At 48.7% G+C, this 14,750-nt stretch overlaps 1 protein-coding gene across 2 annotated transcripts in view; it reads right to left on the bottom strand.

Moving 5' to 3' along the window:
* Nucleotides 1-14,734, bottom strand: part of AAGAB (alpha and gamma adaptin binding protein) — a 56,675-nt gene extending 41,941 nt beyond the window's left edge. For both annotated transcript variants that reach the window (XM_040342246.1, XM_040342247.1), the window contains exon 1: nucleotides 14,578-14,734. In XM_040342246.1, coding sequence (XP_040198180.1) covers nucleotides 14,578-14,719 — 142 coding nt within the window. In that variant the 5' untranslated portion in view covers nucleotides 14,720-14,734. The remainder of the gene's footprint in view (nucleotides 1-14,577) is intronic.
* Nucleotides 14,735-14,750: the final 16 nt, after the last annotated feature.

Raw genomic sequence — 14,750 nt, 5'->3', positions numbered from 1 at the left:
AGGGGGCGGCTTATATTTAAATTAAGCGCGCCCCCGTTTCGATCGAACTGCGAATGCGCCGGGCTAAAAATAGCCCAGTGCGCATGCTCCAGTTCTCGGCGGAAAACGTCAATGACGTAAAGTCGTATTCAAGAACGACTTAGGAAAACGACGTACCCGACGGGAAAAGACGGACGCGGACCCGACGCCATACTTAACATGGCATACGTGGGACTGGCGTAAGGTTACCCCTCATATAGCAGGGGTAACCTTACGCTTACGACGTAAGCGACGCGATTTCGTTTGGGAATCGGCATATCAGGCTCATTTGCATAAACAAATGAGACCTGAACGTAAACGCCACCTAGCGGCCGGCGGCGAATTACATTTAAGATCCGACAGTGTAAGTGACTTACACATGTCGGATCTTCAGCGTATCTATGCGAAAATGATTCTAGGAATCACTCGCATAGATACGCAGGGCAAAAAAGAGAGATACGACGGAGTTTCCTGAGATACTTCTTCGTAACTCTACTGAGAATATGGCCCACTGTGATTGCTGTTGTTACAATGATGATCACTTCAACAGCAATTGTTGGAACTGTCCTGAATAGATTGCATTCGTGACAGCTGTGCTTACCCCTTGTGATGCTGTGATTTGCCCGCAGCTGTCACATGATTGGCCCAGGTATCATGTGATTGCTGTGGGCCAATCACAGCATCACTATAGCTGTTGAGAATGAAATTAATTCATAACAGGTTTTGTTTGCATAGCGATCACGTGACCCCCCTAAAGGGCCAGATCCACGTAGATAGGCGCAATTATAAGCGGGCGTATCGTAATTACGCCGCCGCAACTTTGAGAGGCAAGTGCTGTATTCACAAAGCACTTGCGTCTAAAGTTACGGCGTCGTAGCGTAAATGTGCCGGCGTAAGCGCGCCTAAATCAAATGAGGAACAGGGGGGCGTGTTTTATGTAAGCTAAGCATGACCCCACATAAATGACGCTTTTTTCGAACGACGCATGCGCGCGCATGCTCAGCTTAACGTCGAATTTTCAAATTAAGCCCTATTTGCGAACGTTTTACTCAAACGACGTAAAACGTAAAAAATTTGACGCTGGCCCGACGTCCATACTTAACATTGCGTACGCCTCATAGAGACAGGGGTAACTATACGCTGGAAAAAGCCTTACACAAACGACGTAAAAAAATGCGCCGGGCGGACATACGTTTGAGAATCACCATATCTAGCTAATTTGCATACTCTTACACGGAAATCAACGGAAGCGCCACCTAGCGGCCAGCGTAAATATGCACCTAAGATCCGACGGCGTACTAAGACGTACATCAGTCGGATCTAGCCCACATTCTGGCGTATCTTGTTTTGTGAATACAAAACAAAGATACGCCGGCGCATCGTAGAACTTACGCGGCGTATCAATAGATACGCCGCCGTAGGTGCTTTGTGGATCTGGGCCAAAGTTGTTAATATTTATTTTTATAACTTAATTCTGCATAAAACATTTAACAATTTTATCTTTGCCCACCAACGCAGCCTGTGTCCTTTGCCCACCAACGCAGCCTGCCTATGAAGGGAAAAAGGAACAGGAGAGCCACCCGGATGATCAGAGCGCAGGGAACACAGCGACCACAGCTTTCTTTTTAATTGTTGTGTTTCCGCCTCTCAACGTCACATAAAGCCCCGCCCCCTGGCCAGGGAACTTTAATTGACAGATCGTCCAATCCCGGGATTGGACGGGTGATCTGTCTATCAAAGTCCTGGGACCAGGTGGAGGGGCTGTATGTGACAGCGAGCAGCGGGGAACACAGCAATTGAAATGAAAGCTGTGCTTGCTGTGTTCCCTGCGCTCTGATCATCCGGGACCGTTGTCATTTTTACAGCGATCAGTGCTATAAAAATGCACCGATTACTGTAAAAATGACACTGGCAGTGAAGGGGTTAACCTGTAGCGAGCGCTGAAGGTGTTAAGTGTGTCCTAGGGAGTGCTTCTAACTGTTAGGGGGGCGTGGCTTGCTGTGGCACATCACTGATCGCCGATCCCGATGACAGGGAACAGACGATCAGTGGCATGTCACTAGGAAGAACGGGGAGATGTTGCGTTTACACTGACATCTCCCCGTTCTTCAGCTCTGTGACCCGAACGCGGGGACACCGGCGGACATCGAGTCCCACGAGCACGTGCGTGACCACCAAACGGCTGCAAATTAAAAAAGGTGATGTACCTATACGCCCAATTTGCCCATCCGTGCCATTCTGTCGAAGTAAAAAGTCGTGCGGCAGTCCTTAAGCGGTTAAATCACCCCCCCCCCCCATTCCAATGCTCGCTTTGGACTTCAGCAAATCGTCTTCACCGCGTCTAGATGCCTAAATGCATCGAGTTGTTGCCATGTGATTGGCTGATTAGCAGTTTGTGTTACCAAGCAATTGAACAGGTCTACCTAATACATTCCCCCCCCCAATCATGCTGTGCTGATATCACTTATCTTGTTGCTCCCACACTGTATATACAAAGTAGGCCGCATCCTCCTACAAACATTCTCGGGCTCGGGGAGGAATGACAAGAGCCCTACAGTCATGGCCGCCATCAGGAATTATGGGGCCCCTTACACAGCTTAAGGCATGGGCCCCCTGGACCAGAGAACCAGGGGGGGTGCTGTCGTCTGAAATTGAGAAGCGGGGAGGGGGGGGGGGGCTGCCGCAAATTGAGGAGCGGGGGGGGGGCCTTTACAAAAAAATAGAGGAAATAAAGAAAAATATACCGTATTTATCGGCGTATACCGCGCACTTTTTTCCCCTTAAAATAAGGGGAAAAATGTGGGTGCGCGATATACGCCCATACCCGCTTCCCGCGCTCAGTTTGAATGCCTGCGCCGGCATATACCGAGTGCAGTACACTCGGCTACATTCGGCCAGGCTCGGCTTCGCTCGTGCTCACGCATAAACGTCACGTAGCGTGAGCGAAGCCGAGCCTGGCCGAATGTAGCCGCATGTACTGCACGACGGTATATGTTGGTGCAGGCATTCAAACTGAGCGCGGGAAGCGGCGATTCAGCGGGTAACAGCGCAGGAGAACACCACCGAAGCCGCAGACGGACCCGATGAGGAGGACACCACCGAAGCCGCAGACGGACGCTGGACCCGACCAGGAGGACACCACCGAAGCCGCAGACGGACCCGACGAGGCCGCCGATGGACGCCGCGCAAGACACCAACATTTTTTTTTTACAGGAATGCGGGTCCACATTAGGGGTGCGTGCTATACGCCAGAGCGCGCAATACCCCGATAAATACGGTATATAGAAAAAGGGGGGGTTGCCATCTGGGACCTCTGGGCCCTTTAATAAAAAAATAAAATTAACATTTATAAAAAAAAGGGGGGTTATCATCTGGGGCCCTGGGGATTCCCGGACTCCTAAAAAAAAAAAAAAAAAAAAAAATTGGCCCTTTAATTAAAAAAATATATATATATAATTAAAAAAAAAAAATAAAAAAAAAAAAAAGGGGGGGGTTGCCATCTGGGGCCCTCCGGACCCCTTACAGGTGTAATGCCTGTACCCCCCTGATGGCGGCCCTGCCTACAGCTTCTCCTATTGACTTTCTGCCGGACCGTCCAAACTAAAGAGAGCGGAGCTCAGCCTCTCAGACAGACAGTCGTAAAACACAGAGCTGCCTTCTCAGACATCCCGCTTCTCCAAAACAAATGTTATCCCAGGAATGCGCTTTGAACATGTGCCTTCCGCGCCTGGCGTATGAGAGGGGCGAGAAGTGAGCGTGTCGCACAACAAAACTTTTGGCAGCTTTTCACCAAAAACAGCTTCAATTGACAAAAAAAAAAAAAAAAAAAAATTGCCAAAAGTAGTACAGGAACTACTTTTGGAAATCGGTGTGGCGCTGCAAATGGAGTCGCACCGATTCGGACGCTGCCATTGCCACCGATTTGGGATGCGATTTGTCCGGCCGCCATGGGAGAGACCTGTCAAAGTGGGCCAGTCTGGATGAAGTCCAGGGCCAAATTTCTGTCCCAGTCCATCCCTGTGTCCACAGCACAATGTGGGGGGGGGGGGGGTTGATTGGGGTGTTACAGCATTTGTAACCCCAACACTTCCTGTTCTTCTAGATTGTAAGCTCTAATGAGCAAGGCCCTCCGATTCCTCTTGTATTGAATTGTAACTGTAATGTCTGCTAAAGCTGTACAATTAATCATTTAAAAAAATAATTAATTGTGATTTCGATTCAACCCCCTAACACACACACACGCACACAACCTCTATTGCAGAATTTCCTGGGTTATTCATGTAACAAGTGTAGAGTTCTCTGCTCGCTCAGCTGTCAAAAGAAAAAAATCCGGGCAGAATTATTTATTTATGTTATCCACTTAAGGACCGCCTCCTGCAGATATACGTCAGCAGAATGGCACGGCTGGGCACAAGCACGTCCTCTTTAAGTGCCCAGCCGGTCTGAAGCTCTGTGACCGCGGCCACGGGACCCGATCGCCACCGGAGTCCCACGATCGGTCCCCGGAGCTGAAGAACGGGGAGAGGTGTGTGTACACACAGCTTCCCCGTTCTTCACTGTGGCGCTGTCATTAATCGGCTGTTTCCTAATATAGGGAAACACGATCAATGACGTCACACGTCCAGCCCCGCCCCCCCTACAGTTAGAAACACATAGGAGGTCACACATAACCACTACAGCGCCCCCTAGTGGTTAACTCCTAAACTGCACTGTCATTTTCACAGTAAACAATGCATTTGTAATGCATTTTTTGCTGTGAAAATGACAATGGTCCCAAAAATGTGTCAAAATTGTCCGAAGTGTCCGCCATAATGTCGCAGTTACGGAAAAAAAAAAAATCGCTGATCGCCGCCATTAGTAGTAAAAAATTTAAATAAATTAATAAAAATGCAATAAAACTATCTCCTATTTTGTAAACGCTATCAATTTTGCGCAAACCAATCGATAAACGTTTATTGCAATTTTTTTTTTTTTACCAAAAATAGGTAGAAGAATACGTATCGGCCCAAACTGAGGGAAAAAAAATGTTTTTTTTATATGTTTTTGGGGGATATTTATTATAGCAAAAAGTAAAAAATATTGAATTTTTTTCAAAATTGTCGCTTTATTTTTGTTTATAGCGCAAAAAAGTGAAAAAATAAATAAATAAATAAATAAATAATAATATAAAAAAAAAAAAAAAGTAATAATTCTATCCCCTATTTTGTAGGCGTTATAACGTTTGCGCAAACCCATCTTATTGCGATTTTTTTTTACCAAAAATATATAGAACAATACGTATCGGACTAAATTGAAAAAAATAATTGTTTAAATGGGATATTTATTATAGCAAAAAAGTAAAAAATATTGAATTTTTTTCAAAATTGTCGCTTTATTTTTGTTTATAGCGCAAAAAAGTGAAAACCGCAGAGGTGATCAAATACCACCAAAAGAAAGCTCTATTTGTGGGAAAAAAAAAGGACGCCAATTTTGTTTGGGAGCCACTTCGCACGACCGCGCAATTGTCAGTTAAAGCGACGCAGTGCCGAATCGCAAAAACTGGCCGGGTCCTTTACCTGCATAAAGGCCCGGGTCTTAAGTGGTTAAGTGCCCCGTCCCGATGAGTTTGCTCGCAGAAGGAAACGCATACGTGAGTAGCGCCCGCATATGAAAACGGTGTTCAAACCACACCACATGTGCGGTATTTTCGGGATCATTAAAAAAAAATATATATATTATATCAGGGGTTGACAAATTTGCTTGGAATCTAGGAGCCAGCTAAAAAAGTTAGGAGCCAGAAAACACGCCCCGTCGCGACGAGCTTGCGCGCAGAAGCGAACACATACGTGAGCAGCGACCGCATATGTAAACAGTGTTCAAACCACACATGTAAGGTATCGCCGCGATTGGTAGAGCGAGAGCAATAATTCTAGCTCAAGACCTCCTCTGTAACTCAAAACATGCAACCTGTAGAGTTTTTTAAACGTCGCCTATGGAGATTTTAAAGGGTAAAAGTTTGACGCCATTCCACGAGCGGACGTAATTTTGAAGCGTGACATGTTGGGTATCAATTTACTCGACGTAACATTATCTTTCATAATATTAAAAAAAATGGGGATAATTTTAGTGTTGTCTTATTTTTTAATTAAAAAAAGTGTAATTTTTTCCCAAAAAAAGTGCGCTTGCAAGACCGCTGCGCAAATACGGCATGACAGAAAGTATTGTAACGATCGCCATTTTATTCTCTAGGGTGTTAGGATAAAAAATATATATAATGTTTGGGGGTTCTAATTAGAGGGAAGAAGATGGCAGTGAAAATAGTGAAAAATTACATTAGAATTGCTGTTTAACTTGTAATGCTTAACTTGTAATACCAACGGCCACCACCAGATGGTGCAGGCTCACAAAAAAAAAAAAAAAAAAAAAAAATTTTTTTTTTTTTTTGCCCCCCCTTCCAAGCCAAGTCGCCAGGACCCTATTTCTAGTCGCCATGGCGACCTGGCGCCCGGGATTTGTCGACCCCTGTATTATATTATATATATTTTTTTTTTTACATTTTCAAAAAAAAAAAAAAAAAAAAGGTATACAACCATTTTAAAAGCTTACCACACTAAGCAGGAGAGCACACCGTGGTCAGTTCTCTAGCTATGCTGGGAACTCTGTGTACTCTCCTCCAATGATCAGACTTGTCCTGACCCCCCCCCCCTGCAGCACAGCCATTCACTGGGAAGCTCAGTGTCCTATTGTTTCCTCTCCACCAGCTCTTATGCAGCTGAGAACAGAGTGAATGCGAACACTTATAAAAAAGGGAGAGAAAAAAAAAAAGTATTTATAATGCTTTTTTTTTTTTGAATCTATACCAAAAAATAATAATAATGTTTTCCCTTTCATTCCTATTTTAAACGGAATGGGCTAGATTCAGGTAGGGGCGCGCATTTTAACGGCGGCGCAGTGTATCGTATTTACGTTACGCCGCCGCAACTTACAAGAGCAAGTGCAGTATTCACAAAGCACTTGCTCCGTAAGTTGCGGTGGCGTAGCGTAAATGGGGCCGGCGTAAGCGCGCGTAATTCAAATGTGGAAGGGGGGGCGTGTTTTATGCTAATGTGTGATGACCTGACGTGATTGACGTTTTTTACGAACGGCGCATGCGCCGTCCGTGTACATATCCAAGTACGCCGCAACGACGTATTGGTTTCGACGTGAACGTAAATTACGTCCAGCCCTATTCACGAACGACTTACGCAAACGACGTAAAAAATTCAAAAATCGAAGCGGGAACGACGTCCATACTTAACTTAATTGCGTGCGCCTCATAGAAGCAGGAGCAACGTTACGCCGAAAAAGCCTTACGCAAACGACGGAAAAAACTACCGCCGGGCGCACGTACGTTTGTGAATCGGCGTAACTAGGTAATTTGCATACTCTACGCCGAAAACAACGGAAGCGCCCCTAGAGGCCAGCGTAAAAATGCACACAATTATACGCCGCCGCATTCAAGTTACGTCGACGGAGGAAGCCTATTTTTCCGACGTACCTGCCTTGGAGAATCGGCGTAAAGATACGCTGGCGCAGATTTGAAATTACGGCGGCGTATCTGGAGATACGCGGCCGTAACTGCTACCTGAATCTAGCCCAATAAGTTGTTTTACAAGGTGATCGTTTACAATCACTTTAAGTAGTTACTTTGTAGCTCCAGTTTATTGTTTTCCACTATACAATTGTGTTACAGAAATGTACAACTATACACAGGCAGCAGTGATAGGAGAATTGCAATCCGGGATTATAGCCAGAAATGATCGGAGAGGACGGGGGAGGGGGGGGGGGCTGAGCTCACATGGCCAGGAAAGAAAGCTTTGACAGCCACCTGGTGGAATAAATCTACAGACCAGTCACTGTGAATCGGGGGAACCAATCCAGAGGAAACAACAACAACAACAACAACAGACGCGACACACTGCAGGCTTTGCTGACCCATCCTTTTCTGGAACTTTTTGTTTACAAGTTAACCACTTAAGGACCGAACCTCTTTCTGACATTTGTTGTTTACAAGTTAAAAATATATTTTTTTTTGCTAGAAAATTACTTAGAACCCCCGAAACATTATACCTTTTTTTTTCTCTAACACCCTAGAGAATAAAATGGCGGTCGTTGCAATACTTTCTGTCACACCGTTAAAAATACACTTTAACCACTTCCCGCCCGGTCAATAGTGAATTGACGTCCGGGAAGTGGTTTCATTATCCTGACTGGACGTCTATTGACGTCCTGCAGGATAACAGACGCTGCGCGCCCATGGGGGGGGAGGGGGGCATCGCGGCGATCGGTGATGCAGGGTGTCAGTCTGACACACCGCTACACTGATCTTGGTAAAGAGCCTCCGCCGGAGGCTCTTTACCATGTGATCAGCCGTGTCCAATCACAGCTGATCACGATGTAAACAGGAAAAGCCACTGATCGGCTTTTCCTCACTCGCGTGTAGAGGAGAGCCGATCAGCTGCTCTCCTGACAGGGGGGGTTTGTGCTAATAGTTTATCTGCACAGGACCACCAGCATGCCGCTCCAGGACCACCAGGGATGGTCATCCACACTGGAGCACCAGGTATGCCCCCTAGACCACCAGGGAATGCCAATCAGTGCCAAGGCAGCTGCCAATCAATACCCAGGCAGCTATCAACCAGTGCCAATTTAAAATCCCTGCCAGTGCCACCAGGGATACCCATCAGTGCTGAATATCAGTGCCATGTATCGATGCCCATTAGTGCTGCCCATCAGTGCCGCCTATCAATGCCACCCATCAGTACCCACCATTGCAGCCTTTCAGTGCCCACCAGTGCCACTCATGAGTGCTCATCAGTGGTGCCTATCAATGCCCATCAGTGCTGCATATCAGTGCCACCCAACAGTGCCGCCTACCAGTGCCTCATATCAGTGCCCGTCAGTGCCACCTCATTGGCGCCGCCTCATCGGTGCTACCTTATCAGTGCCCATCAGTGCCACCTTATCAGTGCCCATCAGTGAAGTAGAAAATTTACTTATTTACAAAATTTTATAACAGAAAAAAATAAAAACTTTAATTTTTTTCCCAAATTTTTGGTCTTTTTTTTATTTGTATAGCAACAAATAAAAAAAAACGCAGAGGTGATCAAATACCACCAAAAGAAAGCTCTATTTGTGGGAACAAAATGATAAAAATTCTGTTTGGGTACAGTGTAGCACGACCGCGCCATTGTCATTTAAACAGCGACAGCGCAGAAAGCTGAAAATTGGCCTAGGCAGGATAGGGGCGTAAGTGCCCGGTATGGAAGTGTTTAATTATATATATATATATATATATATATATATAAAAAATAAAAACAATAGTTACCCCAATTTTTTTTGTATAATATAAAAGATGTTGTTACACCGAGAAAATTGATACCTAACATGTCCATGCTTTAGAATAACGTTCGTGGAATGGTGACAAAACTACGGTACTTAAAAATCTCCATAGACGATGCTTTAAACTGTTTTACAGGTTACCAGAGGGGTGGGGGTACTTTAAAATTATTATTTCTTTCTTATTTTACTTATTTTTTATGTTTACACTGTCCCTTTAAAAAAAATGTTTTATTACTTTTATTCCTATTACAAGGAATATAAACATCCCTTGTAATTGAAATAAGGATGACAGGTCTTCTTTTTTTACCCCAATCTGCTGCCCCCTTCACCCCAATCTGCTGCCCCCTTCACCCCAACCTGCCAAAAGGATGTTGGTGTAACGGCAATAAAGTGAGATGATATTGGTAATCGTTATTATGCAAAAGTAACAATACCACAGAGGGTGCGATATGAAGGAAATCGTTTCATCATCATGTCACTCCTCGGTTTCCTGCACCAGCGCCGGGTATTTCCCTCTATCTGAGGTGGGTCCCACTGGTGCAGCAGCGAATCACAGAGAGGGGTGTGGTCCTAAGAACTAGCATGCATGTTGCGCAGCGTTCGAGCAACCTGTCCTCATGCTAGGAACCGGACGTCCTGTGCTCCCCCCAGTGTCTCTGGTACCAGCTCCAGTGTCTCCTCAGTGATCTCCGGTGTCTTTTGCCTCCAACTCTCTATTCCACTCCTGTGTGCCCCCAGTAATCTCCAGTGAATCCCGCATCCTTCCAGGCCGTACCCTGGACCAGGGTGACCCCCGTACACTCCGGCCCACACTCTGGACCACGGTGACCCCCTTACACTCCGGACCTGTACCCTGGACCAGGGTGACCCCCGTACACTTTGGACTGTACGGGTCCGTACTAGAGGTCGACCGATATGTCGGCCGATATTTGGCCGTTTTGGAGAAATCGGCATCGGCCGATTTTTTTCCAAATTAGGCCGATTATTTTGTTTTTTTTCGGCTCCGGAGCTAGGCCGAGGCCGCGGCCTTTCCTGATGCTGTGACCGCGGCGGCAATCCGCGGATTGCCGCCGCGGTCACAGCATCAGGAAAGGCCGCGGCTTCGGCCTAGCTCCGGAGCCGCGGCCATCTTGATCCGGCCCGCGCTGCATTCTGGGATTTGTAGGCAGAGGCAGGGCGCGCAGCATGTCAGGGGACGTTTTTTCCCCCAGAGTGGAGGATGTCGGCAGCGGCCGCCGCCGATAGGCTGTTACAGGCCCGCTCTGCCTTCTGGGGATTGTAGGCAGAGGCGGGGCAGCACGTCGGGGCCAGGGACATTAAAAAACTTTCTTGTGCTGGGACTGGGAGATGGAATGGAGCCTGGAGCGCTCCGCTGGTGGCAGTGAATGACATTGGGCTGTACTGGTGGGCACTGATGAGGTAATGCACTGATGACTTGGTAATGCACTGATGACTTGGTAATGCACTGATGACATGGTAATGCACTGATGACATGGTAATGCACTGATTGGCACTGATGAGCACTGGTGGGCACTGATGAGGAGATGCACTGGTGGGCACTGATGAGGTGAAGCGCTGGTGGGCACTGATGAGGTGAAGCGCTGGTGGGCACTGATGAGGTGATGCGCTGGTGAGATGCACTGGTGGGCACTGATGAGGTGATGCGCTGGTGAGATGCACTGATGAGGTGATGCGCTGGTGAGATGCACTGATGAGGTGATGCGCTGGTGAGATGCACTGGTGGGCACTGATGAGGTGATGCGCTGGTGAGATGCGCTGATGAGGTGATGCGCTGGTGAGATGCACTGATGAGGTGATGCGCTGGTGAGATGCACTGGTGGGCACTGATGAGGTGATGCGCTGGTGAGATGCACTGGTGGGCACTGATGAGGTGATGCGCTGGTGAGATGCACTGATGAGGTGATGCGCTGGTGAGATGCACTGGTGAGCACTGATGAGGTGATGCACTGGTGGGCACTGATGAGGTGATGCACTGGTGGGCACTGATGAGGTGAAGCGCTGGTGGGCACTGATGAGGTGAAGCGCTGGTGGGCACTGATGAGGTGATGCGCTGGTGAGATGCACTGATGAGGTGATGCGCTGGTGAGATGCACTGATGAGGTGATGCGCTGGTGAGATGCACTGGTGAGCACTGATGAGGTGATGCACTGGTGGGCACTGATGGGATGCACTGGTGCATTGGTGGGCACCGATGGGATGCACTGGTGCATTGGTGGGCACTGATGAGGTGGCACTGGTGGGCACTGATAGGCTGCACTGGTGGGCACTGATAGGCTGCACTGATGTGGCACTGACAGGCTGCACTCCACCCTAAACAATTATCTCCTCTCCACCCTAGGTTTTTGGAGATGAGGGGAAAAAAAAAAAAAATATCGGCCGCAAAAATCGGCAACACATATCGGCCATCGGCCGCCCCAATTTCCAAATATCGGCATCGGCCAGAGAAAAACCCATATCGGTCTACCTCTAGTCCGTACCCTGGACCAGGGTGACCCCCGTACACTCCGGGGACCGCACCCAGGACCAGGGTGACCCCCGTACACTCCGGGGACCGCACCCAGGACCAGGGTGACCCCCGTACACTCCGGGGACCGCACCCAGGACCAGGGTGACCCCCGTACACTCCGGGGACCGCACCCAGGACCAGGGTGACCCCCGTACACTCCGGGAACCGCACTCTGGACCAGGGTGACCCCCGTACACTCCGGGAACCGCACCCTGGACCAGGGTGACCCCCGTACACTCCGGAAACCGCACCCTGGACCAGGGTGACCTCCGTACACTCCGGGAACCGCACCCTGGACCAGGGTGACCCCTGTACACTCCGGGAACCGCACCCTGGACCAGGGTGACCCCCGTACACTCCGGGGACCGCACCCAGGACCAGGGTGACCCCCGTACACTCCGGGGACCGCACCCAGGACCAGGGTGACCCCCGTACACTCCGGGAACCGCACCCTGGACCAGGGTGACCCCCGTACACTCCGGGAACCGCACCCTGGACCAGGGTGACCCCCGTACACTCCGGAAACCGCACCCTGGACCAGGGTGACCTCCGTACACTCCGGGAACCGCACCCTGGACCAGGGTGACCCCCGTACACTGCGAACCCGCAACCTGGACCAGGGTGACCCCCGTACACTCCGGGAACCGCACCCTGGACCAGGGTGACCTCCGTACACTCCGGGAACCGCACCCTGGACCAGGGTGACCTCCGTACACTCCAGGAACCGCACCCTGGACCAGGGTGACCCCCGTACACTCCGTAAACCGCACCATGGAGACCCCCGTACACTCCGGAAACCGCACCCTGGACCAGGGTGACCCCCGTACACTCCGGGAACCGCACCCTGGACCAGGGTGACCCCCGTACACTCCGGGAACCGCACCCTGGACCAGGGTGACCCCCGTACACTTTGGACTGTATATTGTTCCAGGGTGACCCCCGTACACTTTGCACTGTATATTGTTCCAGGGTGACCCCGTGCAATCTGGGCGATACGACTGTGCAAATCAAATAAAAAAACGAAACTAAAACGCACCACACTGCACTTCTGATGCATTTTGTATTTCAACGTTTGGCACGTTTTTTTGCACCAAAGATGCCGACATGCAGGACTTTTGAGATGAGAACAGTTACAGAGGATTGCGGCCCCAATCGCGGGAAGACGAGTTCCTCCTGCGTGTTTTTTTTTTTTTTTTTTTTTACCCGTTCCCCACGCGTCACACATAGAGCAGGCCATTCACCTGAATACCCCTATACGCGCCAAAGACATTCCGGAACCTTTGTGGGGCATGGAGAGTTCCGCGTTTATTCAGCCCCCCCATTTGCCGCGTCTGAAAACTTCACCTGGGGTGCAATTAACCACTTCCCGACCGCCGCATGTAGTTATACGTCGGCAGAATGGCACGGACAGGCACATCAACGTACCTGTACGTGCCTGCCTAGACGTGGGTCGGGGGTCCGATCAGGACCCCCCCCCGCGCTACATGCGGCGGTCGGATACCCGCGGGGAGCGATCCGGGACGACGGCGCGGCTATTCGTTTATAGCCGCTTCGTCGCGATCGCTCCCCGGAGCTGAAGAACGGGGAGAGACGTATGTAAACATGGCTTCCCCGTGCTTCACTGTGGCGGCGTATCGATCGAGTGATCCCTTTTATAGGGAGACTCGATCGATGACGTCAGACTTACAGCCACACCCCCCTACAGTTGTAAACACACACTAGGTGAACCCTAACTCCTACAGCGCCCCCTGTGGATAACTCCCAAACTGCAACTGTCATTTTCACAATAAACAATGCAATTTAAATGCATTTTTTGCTGTGAAAATGACAATGGTCCCAAAAATGTGTCAAAATTGTCCGAAGTGTCCGCCATAATGTCGCAGTCACGAAAAGAATCGCTGATCGCCGCCATTAGTAGTAAAAAAAAAAAAAAAAAATTATAAAAATGCAATAAAACTATCCCCTATTTTGTAAACGCTATAAATTTTGCACAAACCAATCGATAAACGCTTATTGCGATTTTTTTTACCAAAAATATGTAGAAGAATACGTATCGGCGTAAACTGAGGAAAAATTTTTTTTTTAGATATATTTTTGGGGGATATTTATTATAGCAAAAAGTAAAAAATATTGCATTTTTTTCAAAATTGTCGCTCTATTTTTGTTTATAGCGCAAAAAATAAAAACCGCAGAGGTGATCAAATACCACCAAAAGAAAGCTCTATTTGTGGGGGGAAAAAAGGACGCCAATTTTGTTTGGGAGCCACGTCGCACGACCGCGCAATTGTCTGTTAAAGCGACGCAGTGCCGAATTGTAAAAACCCCTTGGGTCATTTAGCTGCATATTGATCCGGTCCTTAAGTGGTTAATGGCCAAAGCATGCATCCGAAACGCGTTGCAAAGCGCATTTCGTCGGGGTGTCATCGGAGGAGAAGACCGCGCAGGCATTAGCGACATTAATTTACATTCGGGGGCGCTGCTATTAACCCCTCCCCCTACCATCTCTCATTGGTGAGGGGTACAATTATTGATAATGGGGTGCCCCAAGTTGAGATGTATTGCTGTAATACATAGGAGGCCATTACACCCAGACAGGCCTCAATCATTGTGTGACAACCCCTCACAGACTGGGAGAGACTATGGCAGCCCTTCCTACCCCTTCCCCGGCTTACCTGTCACCAGTTTCTCCTCACTGAACCCGGCATCGCAGCTGGTGAGAAGAACACAAGGCACAGAGTCCATGGCTTCCTCCGCTGTCCCTTCCTGTACGGCAAAGAGAACTACTTCCGCATGGCAACCGCCCAACTTCCGCATGGCAACTGCTCTGCTTCCGCCCGACCTACTC

Source organism: Rana temporaria, chromosome 3 (assembly GCF_905171775.1).
Source record: "Rana temporaria chromosome 3, aRanTem1.1, whole genome shotgun sequence".
Lineage (NCBI taxonomy): Eukaryota > Metazoa > Chordata > Amphibia > Anura > Ranidae > Rana > Rana temporaria.
Note: the sequence above shows the minus strand (reverse complement) of the source record. Positions and strands in the feature narration are given on the sequence as shown.